The sequence below is a fragment of the Pungitius pungitius genome, chromosome 15, assembly GCF_949316345.1.
Source record: "Pungitius pungitius chromosome 15, fPunPun2.1, whole genome shotgun sequence".
NCBI lineage: Eukaryota > Metazoa > Chordata > Actinopteri > Perciformes > Gasterosteidae > Pungitius > Pungitius pungitius.
Window position 1 is genome coordinate 9,566,746 of NC_084914.1, and position 13,161 is coordinate 9,579,906.

The 13,161-nt window shown below is 43.1% G+C and overlaps 1 protein-coding gene across 1 annotated transcript; it reads right to left on the reverse strand.

Annotated features, from left to right (window-relative positions):
• Positions 1–40: 40 nt before the first annotated feature.
• On the reverse strand, positions 41–11,334 carry pcyt1aa (phosphate cytidylyltransferase 1A, choline a). The gene is made up of 10 exons (XM_037459407.2): positions 10,966–11,334; positions 9,190–9,303; positions 8,700–8,799; positions 8,375–8,491; positions 8,131–8,282; positions 7,946–7,984; positions 2,972–3,011; positions 2,706–2,848; positions 2,426–2,614; positions 41–1,901 (listed from the first exon to the last, which is right to left on the reverse strand). Exons 1-10 carry the CDS (start codon positions 10,975–10,977, stop codon positions 1,683–1,685), a joined length of 1,125 nt encoding a protein of 374 aa, XP_037315304.2. The 5' UTR covers positions 10,978–11,334; the 3' UTR covers positions 41–1,682.
• Positions 11,335–13,161: the final 1,827 nt, after the last annotated feature.

The window sequence follows — 13,161 nt, forward strand, 5'->3', positions numbered from 1 at the left end:
AATCCATAAAACATAAGAGACAAAGTAATTGGTCAAATGCTTTGGCTGAAATGCTTTAATTGTTCTGATCTTGCCCCAACCTCTACATTCAGGACATTAAACAAAGGAACTCCAAAATAAGACATTTAAAACTATAAACATTTACATTTGTATCTTGCAGTGGTGGCTGTTATTGGCTTGTCACTCAAGTCTTTGCCACCTTGATCTCGTGGACATGCTGAGACATTTACAGAGTTGAAGGAACTGATTCCACAAGAATCAAGGCGACTGTTCCCAGAGGTGGCTGAGCATCAAATCACAGCTGGATTTGTGAACGGAAGAATTTATCTGTGGAAAACATTTATTTCCCAATGTTAAAATCAGATCCACAGCCATAAGTTTTGGGGAAACCAAGCCTAGGACTGAATAATCCAACATCTGTCAACATGTACATTGAAGTCACAGTATCAACAGAATTGCATCTTCAGATCACCTGTGATGTTCTCTGGTAACTAAGGAGACAACGCATGCATTAATCAGTGGAGGTGGATTCAGAGGCCAGAAAAGTTCACATTTACTTCAATGGTTCAGAAAAATGCTCATTTGTGCACATCTCAGGAAACTAAGGAGGTAGCTACAAAAATGTTGATCTGATATGTAAATCTAAGCTCCTCCCACCACTACGTGACAGTCTGCCAAAATACATCTTGTACATCATATGATGAAATACAAAAATGTGTGCTTATGACCAATAGGGTGTTTGAGTTCTCTGGTGTGCTGATGCATTAAAACTTTATTTTCTAAAAGTTTTCACTGATGTATCTTGTGAATATGAGTACTTCTGTACAGATCTGCATTACATTGGCAAGAAAAATCACATCCTTATTTTGATTCATTGCTCAAGAAGATAGAGATTACAGATAATAGATCTACAAAAATAAGTGGTACTACAACATTTAAATGAGTCGTAGCAGAATTTTCTTTTTACGCCACAAGAACGGCGTCCGTTTAACTAGTCTTCAAAAATGGATTTGTCAGCAGACAAAAGCTCTAAAAGACGTTTTTTTTTTACCAAATACAGTAAAGTCCAAACTGAAGCTGTCAACCATCGGTTGACAGAAGACATGTGAACATGCCGACGCACGCAGAAACATCACATGCACTTACACACACCTGGGACAAAGCTGCTGTTAAAATACGCAATCTGGAATTACATTTAACAAATGTTATTTTGTTAGATTAAGCAGAATATACCCACATCAGTTGACCATTTAAATGTGCAGTTTCAGTCCCGCTTTGAAAAACTTCCCAAGCCTCGGTGAGCTCCCCCACAGAAAACCTGCGAGCCCTCCCGCCACGACAAATAAGAAAAAAAAAAAAAACCTTTCTTACTACGACGCCAACATTAAGAATACCGTCACTGTTGGAGCAGTGCAACTGAGTGTGCAAGGCCTGCAAATATTCCTAAAAAAAAGGGTCAGTGAGAAACTGATAAACTGAACACCAAAAAAGACTAGTGGTAACTTTTACTGACCAATACACAACCCTCCCCCCCCACAAAGTTAAAAAACAAAAAGCCGTGCAGAAACCGCTTGCTACATTTAACAGGACACTGTTAAGAGTTAAATCTTAAAACAAAACCAATGGAAGCAGGAGCTTAATGAAAAGCGCACTAGTCGACGGCCCACTTAATCTGACATGCTCTAGTTCTCATCGTCCTCGTCGTCATCCTCGCTGATGAGGTACCCGCGGGCCCCGCTGTGGTGGGGGTCAGGCGAGGGAGGCGGGGAGGTCTTGGTGAAGAAGGGGAGACGGAAGGTGGGAGAGGGAGAGCGCTCCTCGCGGGTGGGACTGCTGTTGGGGCTCTGCCTCGGGCTGATGGCCTGCAGCATGCGGCCCTTCCCCTCCTTCAGCATGTGCTTCTGACGACGCCACACAGAAACAGGAAGTGAGCACGTGACCGGTCAGCCGCCGGTGCGACCAGATTAACGCGAGCATGACAAAGGGACCTTATCTAAGAAGCCAACTATACTCATCTATTTGGTTTGTGTGACCTTTTATTAGTTTTAGCATTTAACCCTATATAAGCCAGACTAGCTGTCATCTCCTAAAATAAAACAAGTTCTTTTCCGGCTGTAGATCCATTTGACTATGAAGTGACTAACTCAGCAACTAAGCAATAAGCAGTTTCCCAACATGCCAAACTATGCCTTTAAGAACGTTGAATGTGTGAATACAATAAGACCAGTAAATTGTCTCAAATGTCAGGTCTTAGGCAACTGGGGGCATGTTATCAATGTTTGTAACCAAACTAGTTACGTGCACAGTGCTTTGCATGTTCTGTAAACACACCAAAGGTTTTGAGGTTGATGTCTGACCGGCCCTCAACAGTGCAAAAATACAACATGTTCTTAGATCAAAGAGCAAACCCAACCAACGTCCTCACCAGAGCTCCCTCAGGCCCAAACATCTGCAGGAAGTTGCCGATGAACTCCCTGGATTTCTCCTCCCATTTCTGGATCAGGTCGATGCTCTTCTCCTCCACCTTCTGGACGAACTCTTTGCTCTTCTCCTCCACGTCACGCACCTTCCTCTTCACCTTGTCCACGCGCTCCTGCAGGTGGTACTTCTTCTCCTGATAGCGAGCGGGGACGGCACGGGTCATTTTACTGTAAAGCGCACACACACACGGGCACGCGCACACGAAGCAGAACTGCGTTTCGTACATTGATGAAGCTGACGTTTAGTTCCTTCGCTGTGTATCCTCTCTGCAGGTTGCGTCTGACGTACACGTCGTAGTCTCGGACTATGCGTGTGATGATGTCAGAGGTGGAGATGCCCTCTGTCCGCTGGGTGGGAGCGAACATACCTGTGGAGGGCCGAGGGTGGGGAGGAGGTCAGTAGTCACCAGATACAGGCGCGTGAGCAGCGAGCCCTTCATTTGTAGAAGCAGGTACATATGGATCTATCTTTCGGTCCCTTCGGCACTTACCAGCGTCCTTTATGTGCTTGTACACATCATCACTGCCTGCTGTCGACAGCGTGTTTGATGTCTTGAACTTTTTCAGAGCTCTAGCGATACCAAGTTGATTCTGTCGTGATATTGTCAGTACAAGCGGCGAATTATCTACGTGAGACGTTGTTAAACGCCTCACCGTCCAGCACTTTGTCGTTTAAACGAATAGTTGCTTAGACGTTGTTTAGCGTTAGCGCTACCTCTTTTAGCATTAGCTTAGCAGCTAACATTGTGATGTCTTCCCTCCCTACCTCCCCTGCTCTCTCTTGCTCGGTGTGTCACATGTTTAGCTATTCCTCTGCCTCCCTTACGGATAATGGTACATGTAAGAAGTGCAGTATATTTGATCGCTTGGAGGCGAGGCTTAGTGAGTTAGAAGCACGGCTCCGCACCATGGAGGTAGCCGCTGTTAACCAGCCATCTCCTATAGTCGGTGCGGACCACATAGACGTATCGTTTGCTCCTGCTAACCGTCCCCCGGCAACCCCCGAGCGGCCGGGAGGCTGGGTGACTGTCCGGAATAAGCATAAGTCTAAGTCGAAGCACACGGTTAACCACCAACCACTTCACGTTTCAAACCGATTCTCCCCACTCAGCGACACACCCGCTGAGAAGCCAACTCTGGTTATAGGTAGCTCCATTCTGAGGAACGTGAAGTTAGCGAAACCAGGGGCCATAGTCACTTGTATCCCCGGGGCCAGAGCGGGCGACATTGAGTCTTATCTTAAACTGCTGGCTAAGGATAAACGTAAATACAGTAAGATTGTAATACATGTCGGCGGTAATGACTCCCGGTTACGCCACTCGGAAGTCACAAAAGTTAACGTGGAATCGGTGTGTACATACGCTAAAACAATGTCGGACACCGTAGTTTTCTCTGGCCCCCTCCCAAACTTGATCAGTGACGACATGTATAGCCGCATGTCGTCATTCCGCCGCTGGTTGTCGAGGTGGTGCCCAGTAAATAATGTGGGCTTCGTTGATCACTGGAAAACGTTTTGGGGAGTGCCTGGTCTGATTAGGAGGGACGGCATCCATCCAACTTTGGATGGAGCTCAACTCATTTCTAAGAACCTGACCCAGTTTCTTAATGGACTTAATCCATGACCCAGAGTTCAGACCAGGAAGCAGAGTCGCAGTCTTACACACTTCTCTGCGCTTCATTCCGAGCAGTCACTCAGCGTAATTAACTCTATAGAAACTGTTTCTGCCCCACGGACACCGTTATTTAAGTTAAAGGTAAACAACCGAGGAGTTATATTTAATAACTTAATCAAAGTTAAATGTAACAATACAACTGTGCAACAAACTAGGAGAATTAAAGGGGGTCTTTTGAATATTAGATCTCTGTGCTCTAAAGCTGTTTTAGTAAATGAATTAATATCTGACAACCATGTTGATATTTTCTGTCTTACTGAAACATGGCTATCGGATGGGGAGTACTTTAGCTTAAATGAAGCGACTCCTCCAAGTCATGTTAATACTCATATCCCCCGAGGCACAGGCCGAGGGGGTGGAGTGGCAGCTATTTATGACTCCTGCCTTTTAATAAACCTTAAACCTAAACTGGATTATAACTCATTTGAAAGTCTGACTTTCAGTCTTTCACAACCAACCTGGAAAATAATCCAGCCGGTTCTCTTTGTAATAGTGTACAGGGCCCCAGGTCCTTATTCTGAATTTTTATGTGAATTTTCACAGTTCTTAACGAGTTTGGTCCTTAAAACGGACAAGGTAATTATAGTGGGTGACTTTAACATTCATGTGGATGTCGATAACGACAGCCTTGGTACTTCATTTCTCTCTTTGCTGGAATCAATTGGTTTCTGTCAGACTGTAAACAAACCAACTCATTGTTTTAACCACACCCTCGACTTGGTTCTTGTGTATGGTATTGTGATAGAACACTTAACAATCTTTCCACAGAACCCTCTCCTGTCCGACCATTGTCTGATAACCTTTGAATTTCTACTGCCAGAATCTCCTCCTCCTGCCAAGGGTTTCTACAGTCGATGTTTATCGGACACCGCTGTAGCCTCATTTAAAGAAACCATTCCCTCTGCTCTAAGTTCAGTGTCCTGTCTCAAGATATCAGAAGACTCCTGTGAAAACTTCAGTCCGTCACAAATCGACCATCTTGTCGATACTGCCACAGGCTCTTTGAGAATGGCGCTGGACGGTATTGCTCCCCTCAAAAGAAGAATGGCAACAAGAAGGAAGTTCGCGCCTTGGTATAACTCTCAAACCCGGAACCTAAAGCAAACTGTGCGGAAACTTGAGCGGTTATGGCGTTCCACCAAATCAGAAGGATCTAGGCTAACTTGGCAAGACAGCGTTAAAAAATATAAGAAGGCTCTCCGTAACGCAAGAGCATCTTATTACTCATCATTAATCGAGAAAAATAAAAACAACTCCAGGTTTCTCTTCAGCACTGTAGCCAGACTGACAGAGAGTCACAGCGCTGTCGAGCCGTGTATTCCTGTGGACCTCAGTAGTAACGACTTTATGAACTTCTTCAATAATAAGATTCTGACTATCAAAGAGAAAATTGATGGTCTACTACCCCCAACCGGAGCCAACCCGTCCGCGGATGTAGGATCCTTGGACGCAGCCGTGGGCCCTGATACCTACTTGGATGGTTTCTCTTCCATCAACCGTGATCAACTGGCTTCTGCAATTTTGAAATCCAACTCTTCCACTTGTCTCCTGGATCCGATTCCAACTAAGCTGCTTAAGGAAGTTTTTCCGTTAATTAGCACATCCCTACTGGATATTATGAATCTGTCTTTGTTGACAGGACATGTACCACAGTCCTTCAAGGTAGCTGTAATTAAACCTCTTCTGAAGAAACCTACCCTAGCTCCAGAGGTGTTGGCTAACTACAGACCCATCTCTAATCTTCCCTTCCTCGCTAAGATCCTGGAGAAATCTGTCGCGAATCAATTATGTGACTTTCTACAAAACAATGCTTTGTTCGAGGATTTCCAGTCAGGATTTCGAATGCATCACAGCACAGAAACGGCACTGGTGAAAATTACAAATGATCTTCTACTTGCATCGGACCAAGGACTTGTATCTTTTCTTGTATTGCTGGACCTCAGTGCTGCATTTGACACCATCGATCACCGTATCCTGCTGCAGAGACTGGAACACTTGATTGGCATCAAAGGAACTGCACTCAGCTGGTTTAAATCTTATTTATCGGATCGATCCCAGTTTGTGTTTGTGAACGGTGAATCATCGAGGACCACGAATGTTGGTCACGGAGTCCCACAAGGTTCTGTGCTTGGACCGATTCTATTTACCCTGTACATGCTTCCTTTGGGCGACGTTATCAGAAAACACCGCATAAACTTCCATTGTTATGCAGACGATACTCAACTGTATCTATCGATCAAGCCAGAAGACACCAACCAACTTGTTAGACTTCAGGACTGTCTTGGAGACATCAAAACCTGGATGACCTGCAACTTCCTGATGTTAAACTCGGAAAAAACGGAAGTTATCATGATAGGCCCAGAGCGCCTTCGAAGTCAGCTGTCACGTGATACAGTCTCTATGGATGGAATTGCTCTGGTATCCAACAGCACCGTCAGAAATCTTGGAGTTCTCTTCGACCAGGATATGTCCTTCAACTCTCATATAAAGAAGACTTCAAGGACTGCCTTTTTTCATCTACGGAATATATCAAAAATCAGGAACTTCCTGTCTCAAAGTGATGCAGAAAAACTAGTTCATGCATTTGTTACTTCTAGACTGGATTACTGTAATTCTTTGTTATCAGGCTGCTCTTGTAAATCGCTTAAACCTCTCCAGCTGATTCAGAATGCTGCAGCACGTGTATTAACAAGAACTAAGAAATGGGATCATATAACTCCTGTATTAACTTCTCTGCACTGGCTTCCTGTTAAATCAAGAATAGAATTTAAGGTACTTCTCCTCACCTACAAGGCACTTGCTGGTGAGGCACCGTCTTATCTTAAAGAGCTTGTTACACCGTATTGTCCTACAAGGCATCTACGCTCCATAGATGCTGGGCTACTTGTGGTTCCTAGAGTTTTAAAAAGTAGGATGGGGGCCAGAGCCTTCAGTTATCAAGCTCCTCTTTTGTGGAACCAGCTTCCACTTTCAGTCCGGGGGGCAGACTCGGTCAGTTCATTTAAGATAAAGCTTAAAACGTTCCTCTTTGATATTGCTTATAGTTAGGGCTGGCTCAGGTTAGCCTGGACCAGCCCTTAGTTAAGCTGCTCTAGGCTTAGACTGCCGGGGGACTTCTTAGGACACACCGAGCCCCTCTCTCACTCTCACTCTCTCCTCCCACAATCATCCATGCTTTATTAATGTACATCACTAATTAAGCTTCTTTCCGGGAGTTTTTTGTGCTTTCTCGCCTAGCAGGTCTCCGTGGATCATAGTTTCGTGCGGACCCCGGTTCTGACTCCTGGCTCATGGCTCTGCTGACACCTGCTACTGCCATCATCATTACTTTAAATATGATTCATATTACTGTCATCAAAAACCAACATCTTTCTGCTCTCCCTCCCCACAGAAGCCTCTGTGGATGGTGGTTCGATCTGATGGAGGTTGTCCCTGCAGTGGTCCTGCCGTACACCTCTTCTGCTACTTGCAATTACTTGTATCATTTCAGTTAGAGAAATTGAATGTATTGTACATCTTTTACATTGTTGATTCTGTACACATGACATCCATTGCAGTCTGTCCATCCCGGGAGAGGGATCCCTCCTCTGACGTTCTCCCTAAGGTTTCTTCCCTTTTTTCCCCATTGAAGGGTTTTTTTCATATTTTGGGGAGTTTTTCCTGTGCCGATGTGAGGGTTTCGGGACAGAGGATGTTGCATGTGTACAGACTGTAAAGCCCTCTGAGGCAAATTTGTAATTTGCGATTTTGGGCTATACAAAATAAAATGAATTGAATTGAATTGAATTGAATTGAGGAGTACGGGATGTCGTCATGGGCCACAAAGTCAATCTGGAGACGCCATTACGACACACATCAACACACTGGATCGCATTCTTCTTCTGCTTGGGTCAGTTTCAGATCTCACAACAAAGGTTTAAATGAACAAACGGACCAGGTGTCCCTGACTGTGCGTTCAACTCAGCTGATCTACTCACACGATGCTTTATGAGAAACTCTGGCGATAACGTCCAGGGAGCGTCCCGCACCACTTCATCAACATAGCGGCAATGTCGGATGGCATCGTATCGCTCATCCTCGTTCATCACTGTGAAGCCCTTGTATTTGTGGGTCAGGTCATCGCTGCACACTTTGAATATAAAAAACCCCAACAACTATTGTTTGGAAACGCATTTGCCTTAAGTTTCACACTCATGAAAATGGAGCAGGACATTCACAGACCTCCCACGATGAGGTGTGTATTTGGGAAGAGGCGTTTAGCTTGCATGAGCGCTCTGGCGTGACCCGAGTGGAAAACATCAAAGATGCCGTCCGCATACACCCGCACCGGCCTGTTCGCTGGACGGAGAGACGTGCAGAGACCAAAGATGAATATATTCTGTACAGACTAAATGTAAAACTACTCGAGACTGAGAGGACAGTTACTAATTATAATAGAGATATAGAAAGCAGAACATGTAAAAAATAAAATAAAATAAAAAAGACAATGGGAACCCAGTGAAAGAAGGAACCACATCCACTGGCAGTCTGAAAGAAGGAGACTCACCCTGTGTTCCCTTCTTAGCCTCCTCCATGCTGACTCTCTTATAGGCGTTAGGGTCAACAGGCAACAGCTCGTCTGCAAAAGGTGCAGGGTTCTTCAGTCCCTAGAAGGTGGGAGATTTCACAAATCCAGGAAGTTTACTATCTCTTCGTACAAAAGGTTTTAGCTGGAAACCATGGTGTTCCCTGTTTGGATGAAATGGAATTATCGCACGTTAACTTAGTACTATTAAATGCCAGAAACATCCAATATGGAAATCAAAGGTGTTGCCATTGGGGTTGCATGGCAGATGATGTTTTCTGCTCTTTAAGCCAATAAACAACCCCACTGATGCACATATCACACACCATAGTTCTGCAGAGAAAACAAAGCCATGCTGTGATCGATAAAATGTATATAAAACGGCCAGGGTGGCTTGCACATGTCCAGCACCTTTAGAAACAGCTGGACAAACAGGTTGCTCAACCACAGCCAAAGAACACAGCAGACTCACCACAGTGCATTTGGGGATTTTCCCAAGCCGCTCCCCCTCTTCGGTCTCCCGAGTGGAGCTCTCCCTCCTCCTTTTTCTGGACAGCACCAGCCCGCTGGAGCTTTGAGCCTCCATCTGTGTCAAAAGCCAAGACAAATGCACCATGCATATTTTAGATTTAAAAGGGAAATATAGAGACTTGCAGTTTTGCTCTGGATAATGTGCCCATGTTTTGAATAGGAACACTCATGGTTCTAGTAAGCTCATTATTTTGCATTCAAATACAGACTGAAATCTAGACTGCTAAAAGTGTATCTTGCGGATTTGAAAATTGTCCGACAATCTACGCAGAAACAAATAAACTTGCTAATTTCTCAGTTCAATGGTCGGGGTTAATAGAGTCCTCTGTATCCTGATAGAACCAAACTGGGATGTGAAATAGTCTGAATATCAACACAACATGAAGTTCCTTAAATAGTCTTTCAAACACCTTCAAAGATCAGTTGCACAATGCTGATGTAACATCCACCCTAACCGTCTGGTGAATGTTGGCATCGTATCACGAGGGTTCCTGTGATAGGAATCTCTGCCCATTCCACACATTCCATTACGCCGCAGGTCATCAGGGAGGGGTCCATGATTTTGAAACGTTGCACAGTCACTTCGTTAAGTTGCTATTACGGCCTAATAACCGTTAGCTGAGCTGTTGTTCAATTATGAAAGTGTGAGTAAAACAGTTCATAAGTAACACTCTTAGCAGTACACCGTGGTGGATACAGTGACCTGATCCTACTGCAAAGGGCATTTGCACCATACGTCTTTCTCTTGGCCCGAGCCAAAGAGTGAGAAGCTCTTCAGAGCTCTCGGACTCTGACAGAGGGGATTTATATGACCAGCACATGTGATTATAACCGAGCAGGCTGCTATAAAAAGAAAGCAACAAAGGCAGTGCCAAGTCCACGTATTACGGATTGATTCTTTAAATATTTGCTCAATTATCTCCACAGGAATACACACAAAACTGTGAGAAATACCGCTGACTGTTTCCAAGAAGCCTATGGGAAATTTTCAAAAGTATTCTTTAGTAGTTCAACCTTAAAAGAGAAATCCAAATATTTTCTCAAATGAATGCAAATTCTCAGATGAGGGGTGAGAGGTGGAAGGTAGAGATTAGCATTTTTCATAATGAAATGATGAAATGGTTCATTGATGATGAAAACACAGGCAATTTTCAATTGACTAATCGACAAATTATGGCACACCGAAGAATACGTACTGAGCTGTATATACTGCCCATTATGGCATAACAGTTTTAGTACATGGGCATCCATCCAAAAGTTACTCTATTCGATTATTGTACTTTCAGAAAAGTAAAAATGCATAAACCAAAGTTATCAAAAAGGCCACTGGAAGTCTCCTGAAGGTTCCCAGATCACAATTTGAGAAACTAACAAGCTTCACCTGCATTTCACACAATGTTCCCTAAGCCTCGCTTCTCGCTTACTTTAAAATGCCACTTAATTTAACGACACATAGTCATGCCTAAAGTCAACTTGAGTTAGCATGATACCCTTACGGATCCTTAAACCTGTGCCAGTAAGTTAGTTAACGTTACTTCTGTGAATAATACAACTGACAGATTAGTTGTGCCGCTTCTGTCAAACCCTGTCAAACCCTGGCTTACTGGACGCTTTCGCCAATTGCAAGACATCCTAACGTCGATATGCTAACTAGGACTCATAGTAGTGTTAGTTTACAATTTAAATGAACTTTAATTTTCTTCTCAACGTTACTTACAGTTTTCTCCATTCTCTGGAACGCTGCTTAGCAGGAGTGGGCGGCTTCGTGCTGCTAGCTTGCTAAAAGCAAAGAAGCTAGCTAACGCTGCTAATGTCAAATGCTAGTGAGCAAGCTAGCTGCTAAGCTAGTCGGCTTGTTAGCTAACTTTAGCAGTTAGCTCTCTGGTAAAATGACACCGTCAACGACAGTACATTCGTTACGGACAACGCGACTCGTTGCCGACGCAATGCGACTCGTTGTATTATTAGCCGAAAAGAGAAGGACAGAAAAAGTATCAGCAGTGACAGCTTGTACTACAACGCTGACAGGTCAAGAACCCAGGAACTACAAAACTTCGACATCCTTAAAGGAACTGATATAACAAGTCGGACATTTCCGGTGTCGATTCGCGCTGCCACCTGGTGGAAAGTAGAGATCGTGTGCTGCAGAAGGACGTTCTTATAAGGAGTGTTTGAGAAAGAAACAAATAGAGTGTCCTTTATTTGATGACCACTAACAGACGCCACTAAAGTCATCATCGAGAATGATACAAATCGCTCGTGTTGTCCACATTCTCAACAAGCACCATGCAACGATTTCAATATCTTTCACTTTAATCGATGTGGTCTTATGTGTTAACAGTACAGTGTTTACCATTTAAATCTTAACATGAAAACCTTTATGTGTAACTATTACACACTCGACAAGTTAATGAGAAGTACTGATCGAGGTTAAAAGAATGAATATGTGAGATTCCACACAAAGTGGACTTTTAATAATCTAATTATGGGAATTTGCTGCAATTCTGTCAGATAATATGCAATCAAACAAAGATCATATTGCCAATTCTCCAACGTTTACTATAAGTCTGTAGACCCATCATGACAAAACTCTTCTAGGGGGAATTCTTTTGGCCACATGAGGGGAGCAAAGATCAAGCTTTATCAGCAACATTCGCTCATGATGAAGAGTCGCTAAAAGAGTCACAAAGCCAATGGAAAAAGGACCAAATGTGTGTGTTTGTTTTCTAAAATGAAAGTTAATTGGAACAACTTTTTACAGTGTGATATCAAGTTCCCACTAGTTGATTTATTAATAGCCGTAGTAGTAAAAGACAGATCATTTCTCTGCAGAATTTGTATTTTTTATACCTTTAATCCATTTACGCTTGTGATATATCTTTTTTTTATCAAGTGGATTTTAATTTTGGAATTTTAGCCTGTATGACTGTTCAAATTAACATGGTTGGTATTCTGCTTTGTGTGTTTCTTTTCAACCCATTTTGATGAAAGAGCGGCAACATTTCTTCTGCAGGGAGAGAGAAATGTTCCATTCAAATATCTGCCATATTTCTAGGTTTAAGGACAGAAAGACTTAACAATGCCCTTTGACATAGTGCATAGTGGTAATCCGGTTTAAGCACAGAGGTAGCACAGCTGCAGAGTGACAGGTCCTGAGCTAAAAACACAACTCATCGCCTTGCGTCCTGCAGAGAGCTCCAGGACAAGGTGTAGTTTCAACTGAAGATCAAAATGCACACGTTATAATAATTGATACCCTGGAGTTGATGGTAAAGTTATGCAACAAAATCAGTTGTCCAACTATTCTAGGCTTTCCTTAAATATTTGTTGGGCTTTAAATGAAGAAATGAGAGCAATAATGTGATTCATTGCTCTTAATGCCAATTACGAAAATAACTTGTTAAAATGTATTGTGAATGCAGTAAATATTGCTAATATATGGTATTAATATACAGGTGTTACTCTGAAAAGGTAGCAAACATTTAGGAAAATGTCAGATGACATTTTTGCCCTTTACACATTTTTTAAAACACATTGATTTATTTTGTGAGGCAGTGGTTTGCCCCAGTGTACAGGTAAAATAAATGTATATAATTTAAAAGTTACAGGTACTCTTACCCTTCCATTTTCGACATGCACAGAGCAGTTACAGTATGCTCTTCACCATTAGCCACCTGGCAGAGCCCCTGCAGACTCCCTGTCTCTTCTTGCACTCTTTGATCGTAGACCTGACCTGCTGGTTTGAAGGATAGCATTTGCCTCACCGTTGAAACGAAAAACAATGAGCAGGCAAACCCCAAGGAAAAAGTTAAGATAGTTCTTTAGACGGGTGCAATAGAATAAACATTTCTCGTTCCACAAAGAACCTTTTGGTCCAAGGTTATTTAAATGAACATTTTCTTATAGGTTAAAT